The sequence below is a fragment of the Pygocentrus nattereri genome, chromosome 14, assembly GCF_015220715.1.
Source record: "Pygocentrus nattereri isolate fPygNat1 chromosome 14, fPygNat1.pri, whole genome shotgun sequence".
NCBI lineage: Eukaryota > Metazoa > Chordata > Actinopteri > Characiformes > Serrasalmidae > Pygocentrus > Pygocentrus nattereri.
Genome location: NC_051224.1, coordinates 33,580,405 through 33,600,054, shown reverse-complemented (window position 1 = coordinate 33,600,054; position 19,650 = coordinate 33,580,405). Strand labels below are relative to the sequence as shown.

The following is a 19,650-nucleotide window of genomic DNA, read 5'->3' as shown; positions in this document are numbered from 1 at the left end:
TCGAAGATAAAGATGAATGCATGCAATCTTTGTGCAGCTTGTGCAAAAGACATCAGATCCTCAAGATTTAGTGTTGCAACAACCAACTTTAGTCTGAATGTGTAGGTGTTCATTCAGAAGGTACCTTTCAAATAAATGATGCTAAAGAACACATTTACAAGTACCTGTCGATGTGATGTCAGCCTACAGGACTGCTTTTGATGGTTTGGTCCATTTTCTTGTTGAAAATGATGGTTTGTTAGTCTTATACTCATTTAGCTGATTACCCAGCCTGGTCATGGTGGTTGGCCAGCATATCAGCTTCCAACATATCAGAGCAAAACCTTGTATCTCCACATAATTTGAAAGTGCATGTTGCCCTTTACATTGTGCACAAATGTCATGATGAATGGACCAAAAGAAACAACCCAAAATTACTTGAAAAAAATTCTGGTTCCATCGACTTACATTAAGAGTAAAGTAAGTTTCTTCCTTCTCCTGTGAAGTTATCATCTCAATCCGTTCATGGTGGAAGGATACATGAAGGGTGTTAAAAGGCAAAATAGTCCCCCAAAAAAACTGGTTTTCCACTATTTTATCATCATTAACATTCCATCTAAAAACTCAGAAGGCCCGTGTAGGTTCACTGGTGGTTGTAGATGGTAAACAAAATGGCTATTTTGCATTGTAGACATCAGGACACCTGGTTCCTATCACCACCACTGTAAAGAAATCGGTCAGCAATTCTCTACAATGAACCGCTTCACACCAAACTACTCTGAATGCCTTCGCATGCTTTAGCTCAACCACTGAGTTATGTAGACATTTTGTAAAACTGGTGGAATTCCCCTTTAAAGTCTTCAGACGTCTGGTTCCTATCTCCACCACTATAAACAACTCTGACTCGGTTGCGTTTCTCTGGAATGAAGCATTTTAGACCCAGAGCCCCACTGGTGACATCCTGTATAAATAAAACGAATGCGTGGCCATGCCTTATTAACATGTGGGAACGAGATCCTAATGCGTGGCCACGACTTAACAAGGGGTGGGAATGAGGTGATTAAGCCGTGGCCATGACTTAGTAAGGCGTGGGAACAAGATCGCGGCGTGGCCACGCATTAGGATCTCATTTCCACGCCTTGCCACGACTTAACTATCTTATTACCATGCCTTACTAAGTTGTGGCCACGCTTTCTTTTTTTATTTATGATGTCATCAGCTGGTGGAGTTCCCCTTTCATTTCTTTATAAGGGGAAAAAAACTCCGTTTTCAGCGCCTGTATGGGAAGCCCCGCCCATTTAAATGTGTGGGCGTGGCCTCGCCTCCCGCTCCCCGCTGCCGCGCACCGCCGCGCCACATCGCGCTCGCCTCGTCATGCTTCGCCTCCTCGTCCTTGCGCTCGCGCTCTGGCTCTCCGTTGCCGCCGACAGGAGCGCGGAGCGGCCCTCCCCGCCCGAGTCCGAGTCCCCATCTGCGGCGCCGGTCCCGGTCCCGGTCCGGCGCGCTCCCGGCTTGGGTGAACCGTGTGGCGCGCGCAAAGGCTCCGCGGCCGCGCGCTGCGCTCCGGGTCTGGAATGCGTGAAGAGCAAGAAGGAGAAGAAGGGCGGCAGCAGGACGGGCGTGTGCGCGTGCAAGAACGACTACGAGGTGTGCGGCTCGGACGACGTGAGCTACAGCACCACGTGCGAGCTGAAGGCGGCGAGCTTGCGCGCGGAGAGCGAGGGCAAGAGTGCCATCAAGACGCAGCACAAGGGCAAGTGCCAGCGAGGTGGGTGAGAGGCTGAAACCCGTCGCTTTGATGAAGCCGTTGCCCGTCACGTCCACCTTAATGCCTTAGTAATTTCGGGGCATTTCTTTTGATCCGTTCAACAAGAAACTTACACACGATATAAAGGGCAACAGGCGTTTTTTAATTCTGTCAAAAACTGAAAAAGGACCAAAATGGAGATACAGGGTATTGTTCCGACAGCAGCCATACATTAAATGCGTATAGTTGTGCTTTTGAGTCGCCCGACTTTATACCCCTCTATTTGACAATAGATGGACATGGTGGCTTGTGTGTTGCTGCTCCAGAGCATCTCATTCTATTGGCTGGGCTTTTCTATGGAAGTTATACAAGCCTACATTGGTTCAAGTTCTTTAGTTAAAACAGTGGCTTTATATTAGGGGTGGGAATCACAGGGTGTCTCATGATATGACATCACAATACGTTGCCCCCGATAATGATGATGTCACGCAACTACGTGGGTATTCTATGATACCCAATCCTCGATGATACAGCACAATATCTGTAAGAAAAGACTTAAATAGGCAAACAGCAGGACTTATGTACTTATTTAGTGTATGAATGTAACAACTAATGTTAAAGTCCATGCATCACAGGTGTGCACAACTCTTCAGCAGACTGAAGTGCATCCTCCTCCTTTGCTCTCGTCCCTGCATACGATGCATGAATAACGCTTTCAGTGAAATATTTATGGCTTGGTATGTCGTATCTTGGTTCCAGGGTGTGGAGCATTTGGCGAAAACCTTCATTTTCAACTACACTGCATGGGTGAAGGTCCTTGCAGATAAGCCCAGTGATAAACTTAGTGATACTGGTCGCCCTCGGGGATGTAAAAAGGAAGTTGTTCTTTAAAAACTATAATCGTAGGCTGACTTCAAGCTGTCTCCTCAACAACCAGATCATGATGGTGATGACGAAGATGGTTATGTGTGTCTGTTATGTTGCCCATGTAGGTCTTGCAAATCACAGAGTCTGTCTATTTTCTTTGTCCCTTTAATGCTGTAAAGGCCGAAGTGGGCCCAGACCTTCGACTTGAAAGAGGACGGTGCCTTTCTGGTTTGTTTTCCTCAGTCGTCCACCGTTTCTCCCCAAGAGTTTCTTTTTCTTTAACGCAGGTTTACCCTATTCATTTGATTAACACCTTAGCGCCACCATGTGGAGTCATGAAGCAATGAATCTGAATCGGAAGAAATCTAATTGGAGGGGGAGTCCATTTAGAGCGTTTACTGCGCATGCATGTTTAAATTAATGAATCGATATTTATCACCAGTGTATCGATAACTTATCACAAAAGAAAGAGATACAATATATCGTTGTATTGATATTTTATCCCACCCCTACTCTATATAGCAGGGGCATTTCATTAAAACTCAATAAGGTCCAGTTAGAGATCATTTCTTCAAGCAAAGGTCCGGAACATCATAGTGTCTAACTTTCAGTGCCATATACTGTTTACTGAAGTAGCCCAGTCAACAATTGAATGTAAAATCAAATAAAGTACAATTCAGTCATATTTCAACAACATTTATTGTCAGTTTTCTCTTTTTAGAGCACGTCATGTGACATAATCTGGCTCACTTTCTTCTCTGACTGCTGTTTCTCGCCTCGTCCCTCCCCTGTGTGTTCATTACTCACTCAGCAGTCATCGTAATGCACGGATCTGATTGGCTGAGAAGAGTCACGTGTGATATTTACAACATATGCGATTGGTCTGTGAGTCTCCCGGGCCACTAAAGCCATACCGTAAAGGCTAGAAATGACACGCCAATTAAAGGACCACCCTGTCAAAATGAAACAATTCTCTATTTCTCTCTAATTCTCTATAGTTTATTGGTTATAGGTTTGGGTCTACATTGGACAGCGTCTGGGTCCGGACTCGTACTGCGGTCTGCCTGTTAGTGACCTTTGCTATATAGAAACAATGAAGACTCAAAAACTATTTGCATGCTTAAATGGTTCTTGGCATGATAACCTGGTTCTTTAGATTTAAGTATAATGTGTTTTTTTTTTTTTTAACCCGACATTGTAACAATAGCAGAACCCTTTCTGGTGCGATACAGAACCATTTTCAAAAAGGTTCTCTGTAGAGCCAATGACTCAACAGAAAATCAAGCTCCACTCTTGCTTCAAATCTGAAAAAGACCACAGCCATCGTTCCACTGTGAGGACATCTCAAAGCTATGGGTCTGAAAGGATGTGTAGCTGCCAAGAAGCTCTTACTGAGAGAAAAAGGAAATAGACATAAAAGATGTCGTCACATAAAGAAGCTGTCCAGACCTCAGCATCACTGTACGTTGTTTGGGATTAACATCTTAAAAATCCGGAAAGCAAGTCTTTTGAAAGGAAAGTAATAACAGCAAAGAGTGGACACACTAAGTACTGAAGAAGAGTGATAATGCATTTTGAGGCTTCTGTGCAATTTTGGAAGTTTGGGATTACTTGGATGGTGAGAAGCAGACAAAGCCACTTCTGAACATCACAAAACATCACAAAGAAAAGAACTGAACTGGTCCACCTCGGTCAGGGCGCTGTTCCTGGTGAGAAGCTGTTCACTGTGAAAAATCGTGAACGTAACCTGCCTTGCAGCAGGTTAGATGTACAGCACAAAGCTATGTTGATGTAACTCTGTGAATATTGATCTCCGTCATGAGAACAAAAACTTCTGGCTTCTGGACCAGAGATCCATAAATTCCACAGCAGACAGATGCAGATTGAAATATCTCCCGACTTGGTGATTGACGTTACCGTAGAAGTGGTTAAGAAGACTTAACTTCGTCACACCTGCAGTAGATCAGGCTGGATGCTGGTGTGTTTATGCAGGGTGGCACCCGTTCATCGCTGAACAGACATGTCTGAAATTCCAGCCTCCCGGGGGGATTTGGGGCGGCGAATGGGAGACGCACTCTGATCAAACACTCGCGTCCCGCTTAGGAACACACAGAGCTGAGCTGTTGATAAAGGCAAATCCAGAGCCGTTCACACCACTGAACCTTCACACAGCTCATTACAGCTGCATGATGGCTCTGGATTTACAGCAGGGTCTGTAAGTGCAAACGTCTCTCTCGCAGTGTCTCTCGCTCGCTCGCTCTCTCTCTCTCGCTCAGTCAAATCAGTCAAATTAAACTTCATTGGCATGACAAGGGAACAAAATATAGGTGTGACTGATGTTGACTGGAAATGTTAATTAGACCCAAATAAATAAATACACTGTAAAAACGATTCAGTGTTTTAAAGGGCCCATATCAGGGAAAACTGAATTTTTCTCATCATTCATTATACATCAGAGAGTTTAATGTAGTGTGTAAATGTTACAGTTTCAAAATTACCATTTCAAAAGTATCGTTTACTCTCCTGTCCATACAGTTTATATATGGAAGCAAAGCAGTTTTTTATCCAAAACAGCCCATTTGAAGTTCACTGTTTTTGTGATGTCACAAAACCAATGCACATACATATATCCCTAACAAACACAGCCTGTTTATCTCCAAGCACCAATGCCACTTTTTCCCTTCCAGTACCATTACCTGATCCTTAAAATCGTCCGATACCAAGTACTGATATCGGTACTAACTCCTGATATCCATACAATTCGATTATACAAATAAAATTATGCAATTAAAATTAAAATTATACAATTTTATTTTGGTAAAATCTATGTTCTGGGTCACAAAAAAAACACACTCAGCTTGGCTAGATGGGATTTACTTGTTGTTATATTTATTAGATGCTTACTTTTGTTTATTTACTGTATATATAAATATCGCTGTTGTCAGAAGAAAACCTTGTATGTCCAAAACAGTGACCTTACAGTAGAAGGAAAAAAACATACTTTAATTTTAATGTAAGTCAATGGAACCATTTCTTTTGGTCCATTCATCATGGAATTTACACACAATGTAAAGGACAACAGGTATTTTCAAATAATGTCAAAAACTAAAAAACAACAAAAATGGAGATACGTTGGTTTTCTTCCGACAACAGCGATATGCAAATAAATATACTTTTATTCTTACTCTCTTATACTTTAAATCCATTTTTTGTCTGTTTCTTTTTTTATTATTGCCTAATTTATGTCTATTTTCATTTGTTTTTTATTTTCTTATATGTCTTGCTACTGAAACACTGCAATCCCCCCCCACCCCACCCCCCAGGATCAGTAAAGTTCTATCTATCTGTCTTTTTCTATATATGTAGTATTTACAGTTATATAATTAGTAATAAGAATTATGTTTAACAACTTAAATAAATTGAAAATATCTTGGAAAAACAGAACTGAACAGTGTTCACACATGAGCACACAGCAGCTTCCCTGGCGCAAAAACGGAGCTGAATGTTTCATATCAAAATTTCTGAAGGCATTTGTCTCAAACGTGCATCTTGTTCACTCGTGCTGCATCTCTTAGCGTCAGCTCAGTAAGTATCACTGTTGTTCACGCTGTCAGTATTAGCAACTTTTGGTGTTTTTTCTGGCTTAGAGTGGATGCACAGGCCCGGCTAATAGGCTGCTAGGGTAAGGGCTAAATTGAGGCAAAAGGCTCTCATTACAGCGAGAGTCCAGTGGTTCCTTCCGCTCTCTCAGTAGCATTAACTCAGACTGTAAGTGACTGCACAGCAGCAGATGAGTGATTCCTGAAAGAAGCAACTCCGTTAGCTTGTTTTTCGCACCAAATGTTGCCATTGCAGGTTCTGCCATGAGTGTTTTTACTGCGGCTTGTCGGCCCAGATGTGTCGTTAAGTTCTGTCTATTGTCATGCATGCATGCATTAGAAACTGCTTTGTGGTATCGGTGATGGGCATTGGTATCCCTATCACTGATACAGATACAGTGCCAGTATTGACGCCGATGCTGTATCAGTATTGGTGGAACACTAGTAAGTGTATGGACTGGCGATGCATTTTGAAACAGTATTTACATCAAAGATCAAACTCTTTTATTAAAATAAAGAAGTAAAACTGGTTGCCATATGATCCATTTAAAAACAAAAAGGAATGAAAATAGAAAAAAACGCAAACATCTCTGTTTCTCTATCACTCTCTCTCTTTGCTTCTAATAAGGTCATAAGTGTCCAGCCTGTTGCTCCCAGACGGAATACACACAGCACATGACCAGAGTAGGACAGCTGTAACGTGGGGGAGCGATGATGAGGCGGACGCATGTGCAAAGAGAAGCGAGATTTATTATGGGCAAATCCAAACTGGGGGTCAAAACAGTCCAGGGTCAGTGAGCCAACATGGGGGAATCGAGAGACAGACATGAAACACAACAGAGGCTGAAAGAAACAAACACCAAACAATATCAAACACTTCAAGCATCAAGCAAATCAAACAATTCAAACAAAGACCAGCGAGAGACTAGGGAAAACACAGGGCTTGAATACAGGGACAGGTAACGAGACACGTGGTTAACAAGAGGGTAACAGGTCAAAACAATCAAGGGCAGGGTCTGGAAACAAGGGGGCAGGACCGGGAAGGAAGCAAAACAAAAGCACATGGACAAGACCAAAACCAAAACAAAAGCACATGGAGGACTGGGAGGGGCCAATTGTGATGACAGCAGATTTACTTTGTCTTTAAGATCTTCATGTATTACATTAAGAGAGTATCAAGCTGTGTGAGTAGAAATACTCGTTACAAACTCCGACTAAACCGTTCAGTGAAATCCAGTCAGAGTGAAGCAGGACCGTAATGATCTGTGTAGAAGTAGATTAGCCCTCATTTGTAACAGTCTGGCCTGAAGAACAGAGCTGTAAATCATCTGCAGGTGACTTTCTGTGGGATTTCCTTTTCGACCTTGTAAAGCTTTGTGTGAATGCTGTTTAGGATTGTGAGTGAGAAGATCTCTACATCTGTAATTACATCCTTGTAATCTGTCATTACATGCACACTTTCTCTCTCACGCTCTCTCTCTCTGTTCTCTCATGCTCTCTGTCTTATTCACTCTCTCTCTCTCTCTCTCTCTCTCTCTCTCTGTATGTTAATGGTAGTGTAATGAAAGCTCGGTCAGTCAGCGAGCTCTTTAGCCTTTAGCGATCCTTCCAGTCACCCACATCTCTGAATAAAATAAAACACTACTAAATCATCCTGTCTTTTTCTCCCTCCTCCTTTCTCACTGCACTCTCCTTCTCTCTCAGCTCCTTCCATTGTGACTCCTCCTGGAGAGGTCTGGAACGTGACGGGCTCACAGGTGTTCCTGAGCTGCGAGGCGATCGGGGTCCCAACGCCTGTGGTCACCTGGAAGAAGGTACTTCAGAGACACCGTGCTGAATAACAGCTATCTACTCTGATGAACATTGAGGCATGGATTTTAATAACGCTGTAAAGGAATATGGCAGCGTTTTCCAACCTAATGTCTGTCTGCTGCATCTCACTCCATCAGTTACAGCAGACGGACATTTCTACATCATTTCTGTTCCTAATAAACATACAGACAACCTGTTGACTCAAAACATACGTCAATGGGCAGTTGCTGGATTGCACAAATAAAAAATTTAATTATGTGACTATACAGCACATTTAAAACTACGTACAACCACTGCTGACTATATGGTTCGATCCCCAGCGCCGACAGGACATGACTGAGGTGTCCTTGAGCAAGACACCTAACCCCCTACTGCTCCCCGGGAGCTGCGGATAGGGCTGCCCACTGCTCCGGGAAAGTGTGCTCACTGGCCCCTAGTGTGTGTGTGTGCTCACTAGTGTGTAGGTGGTGTTTCACTTAATGGATGAGGTAAATGCGGAGGTGAAATTTCCCTGTTGTGGGATTAATGAGAGCCACTTACTTAATCTAATGAGAGAGACATGAGAGAATGTATTACTGTTTTTATGAAGTTTGAATCAACTTTTACCTTTTCACCAGAAGCACACATGCCTTGTGGTTATAGAGGTATCAACTGCACTTAAGCGCAACCCTATTTATTATAATTATGCAGATATATGTGGCAGACAAACAAATCATTCATATAATCTAGTAAACAAATAATATAGCCAAAAACAACATACCAACAAGCCTTCTCCAGTATGTTTTTTTTTAAATATCGCAAGTCATTTCTTAAGTCAGTATAATCGTAAAATTAAATGGAATGCAGTCTTCTGACCACAGATGATAATGTAATGAAACCTGTCTATGCTTAAGGTGGCCCCCAGCAGCTTTAAATTCTCCAGTAATTCTCCTTAATTGACCGTTAACCCAGTCAGAAAACTAGGCAGTGAGTCATTGGGTCTGTGTGTGTGTGTAGTATGGCTCAGACTGTGTGAAAGGATGCATGCAGCTATGAATAACACCATACAGCAACAATAGGGCCGGAAAAAAGGGAGGGATTTAAGAGAGGAAGTTTCTGTCCAAAATGGCATCACAGCATTGCCCATTTCATTTAACATCCTCTACACACCAACAAATGTGACTTTACCAGAAATTCTCTATCAGTTCCCTTTAGCCCACAAGGCCAGACTGTACACTGTGTGATATACAGGAATATGCTGTGTAACTAAACTAAAGATTTAACATTAATAATTGTGGAGTGATTTTAATCCAGTATGAATCTGCAGTGTGTGTAGTTTTACAGTCTGACTGTAATAATTGTGGAGTGATTTTAATCCAGTATGAATCTGCAGTGTGTGTAGTTTTACAGTCTGACTGTAATAATTGTGGAGTGATTTTAATCCAGTATGAATCTGCAGTTTTACAGTCTGACAGTAATAATTGTGGAGTGATTTTAATCCAGTATGAATCTGCAGTTTTACAGTCTGACAGTAATAATTGTGGAGTGATTTTAATCCAGTATGAATCTGCAGTGTTTGTAGTTTTAAGGTCTGACAGTAATAATTGTGGAGTGATTTTAATCCAGTATGAATCTGCAGCGTGTGTAGTTTTACAGTCTGACTGTAATAATTGTGGAGTGATTTTAATCCAGTATGAATCTGCAGTGTTTGTAGTTTTAAGGTCTGACAGTAATAATTGTGGAGTGATTTTAATCCAGTATGAATCTGCAGTGTTTGTAGTTTTAAGGTCTGACAGTAATAATTGTGGAGTGATATTAATCCAGTATGAATCTGCAGCGTGTGTAGTTTTACAGTCTGACTGTAATAATTGTGGAGTGATTTTAATCCAGTATGAATCTGCAGTGTTTGTAGTTTTAAGGTCTGACAGTAATAATTGTGGAGTGATTTTAATCCAGTATGAATCTGCAGTTTTACAGTCTGACAGTAATATCTGTGGATATTTTTCCACACCTTAGAAGTTTTTCACAATCCAAATAATCCCACATTCAGTGATGTTGAGGTTGGGACTCTAGGGTGTTCAGTCCACTGTTCTGAGAACACCAGCAGCTTTTTTGTTTAATGTGCAAATGTCTTCAAGAAGTAACTCCTTCTTGACAGCTACACATCCTTTCAGACCCGTAGCACTGAGTTATCTTCTCACAGTGGAAGGATGGACAGAAACACCTGTGTTTTTTTCTAATATGAAGAGTGGATTATGTTGTCTCCTCAGAAATGTCTTCTGAAAAATGAATAACTTGTGCATAATGGCAATTTTTACTGCACATCACTGTATAAGCCCCTGGTTTGTGAGGTTGTGGGTTGTGAACACCCATCTCTCTTGAAATCTCTTTACAATGTAGAAATGGAACGGGTCCTACCGTGTGCTTTTCACAGTGTAGAGCATCTCAATGAAAGGTTCAGTCAAAAGCAGATACTTCTGGTGAATTCCTGGCAAGGCAGAAAAGCATCAATTTTCAGTCAGGCATGACCAGAACTCAAGCAAAACCAACACACCATCAGACTGACCTCCAGAAAAAATGTGTTTTTGCTGGAGGTGTTTGGAGAACGTTCATCATGCTGTCAGCTCACTTTGTGTCAGTGCGCTCACATGCAGAATAAATGGAGGTCACAAGCTCTCTAAAGGTGGTGGAATGTGTAACTTTGGTATTTTAGGAATAGTGACCCAGATCAAGCTCATTTGCTTTAGATCATGTAAATCTTGGACTGATCTCGTTGTATTCCCATTGCTTTCCCATGTAATTGATCTCATGATTTTCAAATTGTACTGAAATCATCCTCAGAATCTCAGAATAAGCTACTTCTTCAACTCTTAAATACCTCTAAGGAGCCTTTAAGAGAAATTACCAGAAGCAGGAACGCGAAATGGCTGTGTTTACATGCAAAGATTATTGCCAACTGAATGCATTCCATTTACAGATTAAGACTAAGGTGTTTATATGCTCACTCTACTCAACAGTCTAATGAAAATCTCCATTTACATGCACACTACAAGTAATCCGATCCAAAATTAGGCACATGCGTAGAGAACCGCTTAGTGTAGATGCTACCATGACAACAAGCATGTGAGTCCAGTCAGTATGAGATGAGCAGCAGTGAGCGGTGCTTGTGTTTTTCATTTTTACAATGATGTCAGACTCAGGAAAACTTCACAAGTACTTATTAAAGAAGGCCGAGAGGAAGACGTGTTCTGAGGCACATAAGCTGGACGTCCGGCCCTGTGTCGTTTTTTAAAGATCAGAGCATAAACTTCATCTCCTCTGCAGACCAGATTCTGCTACCACTGTTGAACAATAAACATTTTCACTATGATGTGACGCACATGCGCAGAGTATACTTAAACTTTCCGATTGGGAATGTAATCAGATTCAGGCATTTACATGGTTATTATTCTTCTATTTAACAGATTATTTACAGGATTACCCACCTCGTTCAATCAGGTAGAAGTTGTATTTCAAATGGCCTCAATCAAATTTATCTATTCCAACTGAGGTGTTTACATGAACTGTATTCCTATTGGTATATTAGTCGGATTATGAACAGATTATTAGGCTGCATGTAAATGTGATGAATCATCCTAAAATGTTCCTGATAGTACACAAAGGTATTATTGAAGGTAGACAGAGCCTGAAAGTGAGAGGTTGAGAGCTCACTTTCTAAAAATACAAGCTCCTACAAGGTTCTTTGCTTGGATGTACACTCTTGAAAAAGTGCCACTAAACGTTCTCAGAGTAACACAAGAAACAGAAGAAACAGGTTTGGTTCCCTAAAGAGCCATGCTTGAATATTTGGTATAATAGTTCAGATCTGTGAGCTTCAAGAACCTTGTAAAGCTTTGAAGAACTGTTAGATAATGTATTCAAGTTTCCTCACCAAGGTTCTTCCTGGAGAAGTTTATGCAGAGGCTGCTAAACGTTTCTTGACACACATCTCATTTACAAAAATGGTTCGCTAAAGAACCATCCATTGAAAGGTTCCTTAGGGAACCAAAAGTGGTTCTTCTCTGGCATCACACAAGGAACACTTTTTTTGCCATCTTTATTTTTAAAAATATATGCTTCTAGGGAAAAGTCATTGCTTGATTTAGAACAGTTATGTTTTGTGGAGGTTGTTTAAACTATAAAAAGGTTCTTTACAGTCGCAAATCTCATTTACAGAAATGATTCTTTAGGGAACTAAAACTGATTCTTCAGTGCCATCGCCCCGAAGAACCCTTTTTAGCATATTTGTGTACACTAGAGCTCAAAACTTTAGAATAACTATGAATGGAGTTACTGTTGATATTTTTTATTCAGCAATAACTTATAAAGCAAATGTAGACCGAAATATAATCAACTTTACACCAGAAGGTTTTTAGATGTTTAAACAATATTCGGTTTTATTTATTTGTTTGTTTGTTTTGTTTTTTTTATTCATTTATTCATTCATTTATTAATATATTGCGATATCATTACTTATTATTAACATATAATGTACTGCAATTATTTTATTATCATAAATTACTATTTATGATAACTTAAATGTGTGATCGCATGGATTTATAATATGTTTTAAATTTTATTGTGGAATCAAAAACATATTCATTATTCTGGAAAATTCTTGTTTGCATCTTCCTACTAATTATGTAAAATCTTAGACTCTACTGTACTGTACAGTATTAGCATCATATAAGAAGTACTTTATAATCCTATTTTATAAGACTTTGCAATATTTGCATGGTTTTACACTATTGAACATGATTATAATTACATATATATATACAGTCATATCATCGCTGTGCAATGACAACCATCCTTTTTTGTTGATTTTTAGTTTTCTACATTTCAATTAATCAGCTTTCCTTTACGTTGTGTTAAAATTTCATGGTGAATGGGCCAATAGAAATGCTCTAAAACAACTTGGAACAAAATCTGTTTACATTGACTTACCTTGAAAGGTAAGGGAGTTTTTGCCTTCTCCTTTAAAGTTAATATTTTGGAGATACTTGTTTTTCATTGGACAGCGATGATATGCAAAATTTTGGCACCCCTGGTTAAAATTATCCATGTTTTAATATATAGGGAGAAAAACAATAGATAAAATATGGCCAGTGCAAAGGTTATGGCACTTTATATATTTTGTGTATTTAATATGTTAAACTCAGCTAATAAGTAGAAATGTGTTCTCTGTAGATGTTTCTGGGGGGGGTGTGGTGGGGGTGTTCAAACTTTTGCACATGACTGTATGTCATAGAGACAAAAATGTCTGATCATTTGACTTGAGATGGGTGAGAAAGGCTGCTTAACTAAATCTAAATTGTTTTACTTCTACTGTTCTCTTGGATTTTGCTTTTTTAATGAGAGGTGTTGATGTTCTGCTTTCTGTAGATCAGCAGTGACAAGGGGAACTTGCTGCTCCTGCCCGGAGACCAAGATAATCTAGCCATCCAGACGCGCGGCGGTCCAGAGAAGTACGAGGTCACTGGCTGGGTCCTGGTAAGCCCTCTGGACCAAACCAGCTTCCATAACCACACTTATTAATCATCTGGTTTACACTATAAGTCATTAACACATCTGGTGCAGCTTGTATGTCTGTAGTGGGGTTTTCAACAGAGTCTGGCAGCTGAGTTGACTTTGGTTGTGATTCCAAACTTGTGAGCGGTGCCTCCAGTTTCTTAGTAAAAGAGTTTGCTCATCCGAGACCACCACTTTCTCTCTGAGACAGCTCAGGTATGTACAAAACCAGATGATGAGATAACGAGAGATAACGGTGTGTTTGTTTCAGATCTCTCCTCTATCTAAGGAGGATGCAGGCTCGTACGAGTGCCATGCCAGCAATGGCAAAGGTGAAGCCTCGGCTGTGGGTACCATCCATGTGGTGGACTCCATCAGTGACATCCCCACCAAGAAGAGTGAGTGACCATTGTGTATGTCCTCAATAGCATGCTTAGCAGTTAAATGTTTACATTAGGGCTGTCAGTTATACAGTTAAACGTGATTGCTAAAACAATCAGTGATTATTGAATGAGTTGACAGTTTGCATAATAAAAATGCACATTGCGTAATGAAACTGGCTTGTAACTATATTTGCTCACTCATGTTTAGCAGCTAGAAGATTGTCCACAAGGAGGTGCTGTTCAGTAGTGTCTAGGGTGGATAGAAACTTGATTGATCATTATTATAATACCTATAAATTCTAAATATGCTATATGTATAAAAATATGAAAAGTATAGAAATAAGAGAAAAGGTGTCCCATATTTTCTCCAAGCATGAACCTAACGTGCACTAATTTAGGCATGTCTTAGTGTTAAGCAATTAGTTAGCAATCTTATTACTATTTATTACTAATAGTTATTGTAGTAAGTATTTTAGCATTCAGTTCAGTAAACCTATATTTAACAGCAAAATTATATGAGATACTTGCTGAATGTGGGTGAAGTTATTGGGGAAGAAAACATTTGCAAGCGAAGTTTAAGGATAAGTTGTAAATATGTGATGGGCCGTGTGACGTGAATCAAATTGATAGTTTATTCAACTGCTGTAATCAAAAGTAACTTCAGTTACTGTGAATATTTTGATGGAAGTGAGAATTCTGCTTTTGATACCTTAGAAAAGTTCAATTCCCAAGTTACATGTTCTTTGTTGCATAGCACAGTATGTATATGGTCTGTTGGGCAACACCAGAAAGCATTAGGCTGTAAACCGGCACCTTGGCAGCAGCTTGCAGTACCTGGTGCCAGTTTTCTTAAAAATGTAAGTTGAGGCTATGGGCGTTCTGCTCCTGTCTCAACACGCTATCAGCTGCTGGCTGCAGGGAAGGAATGGTTGGGATTTAACCCTGTTTAAGAAGGTTAGGCGTTCAATAGTCCGAAGTTTGGTGTCAGTTTGATGCCACCCTCAAAGCACTGCTGTACTACATAGAATGAGTCGCAGTGAAAGCAATAAACATTAAGTCCAGGTTCGTTTTTACACTGTACTTATATAACTTTAAGAAAATAAACTTTCAACATAATTTATCATGTTGGTCCTTATTAAGCTAACTGTAAACTGTAAATCTGCTTTCTGTCTAAGAAGGTTAACGCCTTAAATGGCCAAGGCCCACCAGTGCTCCCAAAGTTTTATTACACACCTAAAAATCTCTGACTAGTTTCCTCTACTTGAATAAACTTACAGAGGAAAAGCTAACATCTAAACGAAAGCTAAGGAAGCCAACATAACCGAGCCAGCAAGCTAGGTCGTCTATCTGCCTGTCCTCCGTCTGCATTCATTTAGACCAGCATTCCATGCATGCAGTTAAGGGAACAAGAACCTTACCTTCTTTAAGCCATCCGCAACTAAAAGATGGATATTTTTAGTGAGCCATTGACTCAGCAGGGTCTACAACACCACCTGCCTACCTAACACCAGTTTCACTCATGCTTTTGTGTTTAGTTCTGCGTTGCAGCCTAGGAGTGACTGAGGGATGTCAGTAAGTGTGCTCATTAGAATATTAGGACGAAGCCCAGACAGTTCTCAGATATATCAGTAGCTGTTAAGTCGTGTTTTACTATATTTCTTTTTTTTTTTTTTAAATACAGTAGATTCTAAAAATACGTCTTTTGCTTGGATGTACCCACTTAAAAAAGTGCCACTAAACGTTTACAGAGTAACACAAGAAACACAGAACATGGTTCCCTAAAGAGCCATGCTTGGATATTTGGGATAAAAGTTCAGATCTGTGAGCTTCAAGAACCTTGTAAAGCTTTGAAGAACTGTTAGATAATGTATTCAAGTTTCCTCACCAAGGTTCTTCCTGGAGAACTTTCTGCAGAGGCTGCTTATTTCTTGATAAATTTCTCATTTACAAAAATGGTTCGCTAAAGAACCATCCATTGAAAGGTTCTTTAGGGAACCAAAAGTGGCATCACACAAGGAACATCACACAAGGATTATGCAACGATGTTCACCGTATACTTTGTCAATATGTGATGTGGCGAACTGATTACAACTCTTTTTTTTGTGTGTATGGTTCTAGTGGTCAAGGACGACGAGCTGTAAGAAGCTGTCATGGAACCTCCTGCAGGATCAGGATCAGAGACGGACCAGCTGCACACTGCTGTATATGCCTGCACGCTGCGCCACAGGGTCAACACCCTCACATACATACACACAAACCTGCTATGCACTTCACAGCACAATTAGCACTCATAAACACCTGATACTCACCAGGGGGTTATTTCATACAGGATTTTCTCAGTTAGCCAGATAAGTGAAGCCTAAAGTCAGGCCTAACCTATAGGAGGAGAGGCTAAGGATATATTAAAATGGGATTTGAGGAAATAGTTCAGTGAATAGTTCATGTTTTGAACGCAACCAGCCGATAACGTAGGTCTGCACTTAGGTCAACTTAGGTCAACACAGGTGTCGACAAAAGCCAAAAGCCGCTACCTAGCATTGTGCAGATGGAGCCATGCTAATGTGGTTAGCTTCAGTTTTTTAGATATGCTGGTTAGCATGTAGGCATTCCCAGAGTCTGGCCGCTTCCTCTTTCGACTATTACATTAAAAACATGACCGCAAAATGCCAGAGGGCGCTCTTGAGCGAGTCCTAAATGATTGGGGGATGAATGGAGCTAATCAACTAAAAACAAGAAGTTCAAATAGTTTCTAAGCATTTATCCAGGACCTTCCTTTCATTTTGGAAAGCATAAGTATGTATGTTAACTATAAAAGCAAAGAAAATGTACCTGTACATTTCCCTTTTTCTACAGCAAACAGGTTTTGGGTAGCAGGATGCTAGTATTACTGCTACTGAGAGCTGATTGGATAGCATTACTGCTACTAAGCGCTGATTGGATAGCATTACGCTACTAAGAGCTGATTGGTTTGCTGATATAAAGTCTTATAACTGTTCCAAAGTGCTCAAAAATAAAACAGCAGTGCTAAAATGTATTATTATGTTCTGTGTTCAGAAAATAAAAGCATTCTTCTTTGCAAAAATGTTGAAGCACTAAGAACCTATTATTTTGCTCAGATGCTCCATATTAACCCATTTATTTTGGACTTGCATGACAGCGCCCTCTAGTGTTTGACAAACCCAGAAGATATAACTTTGTATCATAGATTTCTATCAAATATATGACTAAAAAATGTAGCTGAACTTAGAAGCAATGTTAATATATGTTAATGTCATGGTATCACCCCTCCTAGCTTCTTTTGTTGGTCTTGTTCCCGTTACGCAATCTGGCTCACCGAGAAATCCTGAGCGTCCTGAGTGTAAAACTGACCAAAACTTGACCCGAACCAATCCATCTTATCCTTCACTCAGCAGCTCAACACCCATATCTCCCCACAAGACAGCTTTTCAGTCTCCAGAGCACCTATCAGAACATGCTATCAGATTGATCTGCGTGAGATACACGCACAAAACAGCTTCACGTGAGCGCGTGCAGCGCCTCATACAAAACCTCTGCGAAATCACACGCGTGTGCGGGACCGTGTACTCGCCTAGCTTTCACGGGCTTTGTTCCCTCTTTGCAGTTTCTTTTCAGATAAGGCTTGTTTTTGGTTTTTGGGTTCATTCACATCATGTACTCGTTCCGTGTAGCCCAGACGTCAACACTCATGGAGCTGAGGAGCAAAAAAACTTCCTGAGTTAGACTTAAGAATGTGAATACAGGGTGTAAAGCGCATCGGCATGTGCACATTGAGGTTTAGCGAGAGAGCTTAAATCCAGTTTTATATCACTTTTCTTGGAAGCCAGTAGGTGAAAGAGATGGCTGCGACTGTCGTTGGAACACAAAAGGTTGCTTGGAGCGGTATGTTGGGACTCACAGAAAGGTTCTTTAAGAAATTCAATGGGAAAAGAATGGAAAGGTTGCTTTTTCTCCTCACCAGTTGCCTCATTCAGGATAACATCCGCAAGATCCCTAATGGGAAGCAAATAGAGTACATGAACAACCTAATGCTGCTGCATGACATTGACATAAGCATGCCTGAACTCACGACAGCATAACCCTGGCATCTGACATGCTTATGGCAGGGTTATGTCAGTGTTATATAGCAGGGTTCAAGTAAAGCAGGGCTGTCCAAACTTTCAAAGAGGGCGAGATCATCCTGTGCCAAAATACAGAAATATTATTAAAAAACGATTTGAAATATCACCTTTTTAGAATATCCGTGCACAGACTTGGTGCTTCTCCGTGAGCTACTGTGTTTCCTATCACAGTGTCAAAGATGCACAAGACTTAGTGTTTGGATTGCCCAGAGCAATTTAGTAAGCACTTATAAGAAATAATCAAATTGTTTAGGAATAACAGTAAAACATTTTAATGTATATTAAAAGTATATTCTTATTCAGGTGTTTACTTTTAGATCATTTGTTAGGCATACTAAACAAAAATCTATACTTTTGTTAGACTTTATTCTTTACATAGCAAGAGCAGCAACTGCATTCAAAAGTCACTTTATTAAAGCATAAATTGCCACTTTTCTATATCCAATTCATTAGTCTTTTGAAATATGAGGCACATGCATTTCCTGTGGCTCTCGATGGAAAAGAGTTCAGTTTTCCATCGGGCCAAAATTGCCAGTTCTCAGTGTTCGTGATTTAAGGCTGTGGTTTTGACTAAATTTCCTGCAGCAAGTTAAAGGTCTTAAGGTCTCTGCAGGTCTAGACAGAAACTTGAACCAACTTTGTTAATGCAGTGTAGTTCATTACACTGTGACTTTATGATACTACTGCCACCATCAGGTGAAAAAGAGAACTGCAACATATTGATGGTGGGCCACTTACAACACGCAGTGAAATAGAAGCCACCGGTAGGCCGCATTTGGTCTGGGGCTAAATTTTGGACACCCCTTAAGTAGTGTTAAAACACACACACCGAGCAATACACACATTCCAGACTGTCCCATACAGAATCATGTACATACTTAAGCAATAAGCACACACTCCAACACGGTGGAAACTCTTAGCATGTCATATTTGGCATTGGGTGCTACGATTTTGAATCTTTTTTCACTACTATAAAATAGTATTTTACTTCTTTTGCTTTAAACACCCTAAACATGGTTATGGACTACTAATACATTTGTTTCAATGTTATGTTCACTAATAAATAGTATATAATGTGATGTGTTGGGTGACCTTTTTTGTGTACTAACAGGGATAATCTGAGCATGTTGGCTTATCCTCAAAAGTTAACAAATTATTGAAAGGGGAATTCCACCAATTTCCCAAAATTTTGGGCATAATTAAAATGGGGAGATACAATGAAAGTTATTCAGAACGGGTTGATGCGAATGGTTCATTGCAGATTTCATTACAGTAGTGCTAATAGGAACCAGGCGTCACAAATATAGCCATTTTATGTACTATCCCAAACAGTGAACCTACACGTCTGGGGTTTTATATGTAGTGCTGATGATGGTAAAACTGGTAAATCTAAAAAAAAAAAAAAAAGAAAAAAAAAAAAGGTTTTCCTTGGGGACTATTTTATCTTACAACACCCTGCATCTACTTCTGCCCCATGAAAGTTTAAATAATCCATTTTAGGCCAACATCTTGATAACGGAATGTCTCAGATGTCAGGCACTCTTTAGACGTCTGGTTCCCATCACCACCACTGTGAACAATTCCGACCAGGTTTT

At 40.2% G+C, this 19,650-nt stretch overlaps 1 protein-coding gene across 1 annotated transcript; it reads left to right on the top strand.

Moving 5' to 3' along the window:
- Positions 1 to 1,277: 1,277 nt before the first annotated feature.
- igfbp7 (insulin-like growth factor binding protein 7) lies at positions 1,278 to 19,134 on the top strand. Its single transcript, XM_017706267.2, has 5 exons — positions 1,278 to 1,747; positions 7,897 to 8,006; positions 13,408 to 13,515; positions 13,805 to 13,931; positions 16,035 to 19,134. Exons 1-5 carry the CDS (start codon positions 1,282 to 1,284, stop codon positions 16,055 to 16,057), a joined length of 834 nt encoding a protein of 277 aa, XP_017561756.2. The 5' UTR covers positions 1,278 to 1,281; the 3' UTR covers positions 16,058 to 19,134.
- The last annotated feature ends 516 nt before the right edge of the window (positions 19,135 to 19,650 follow it).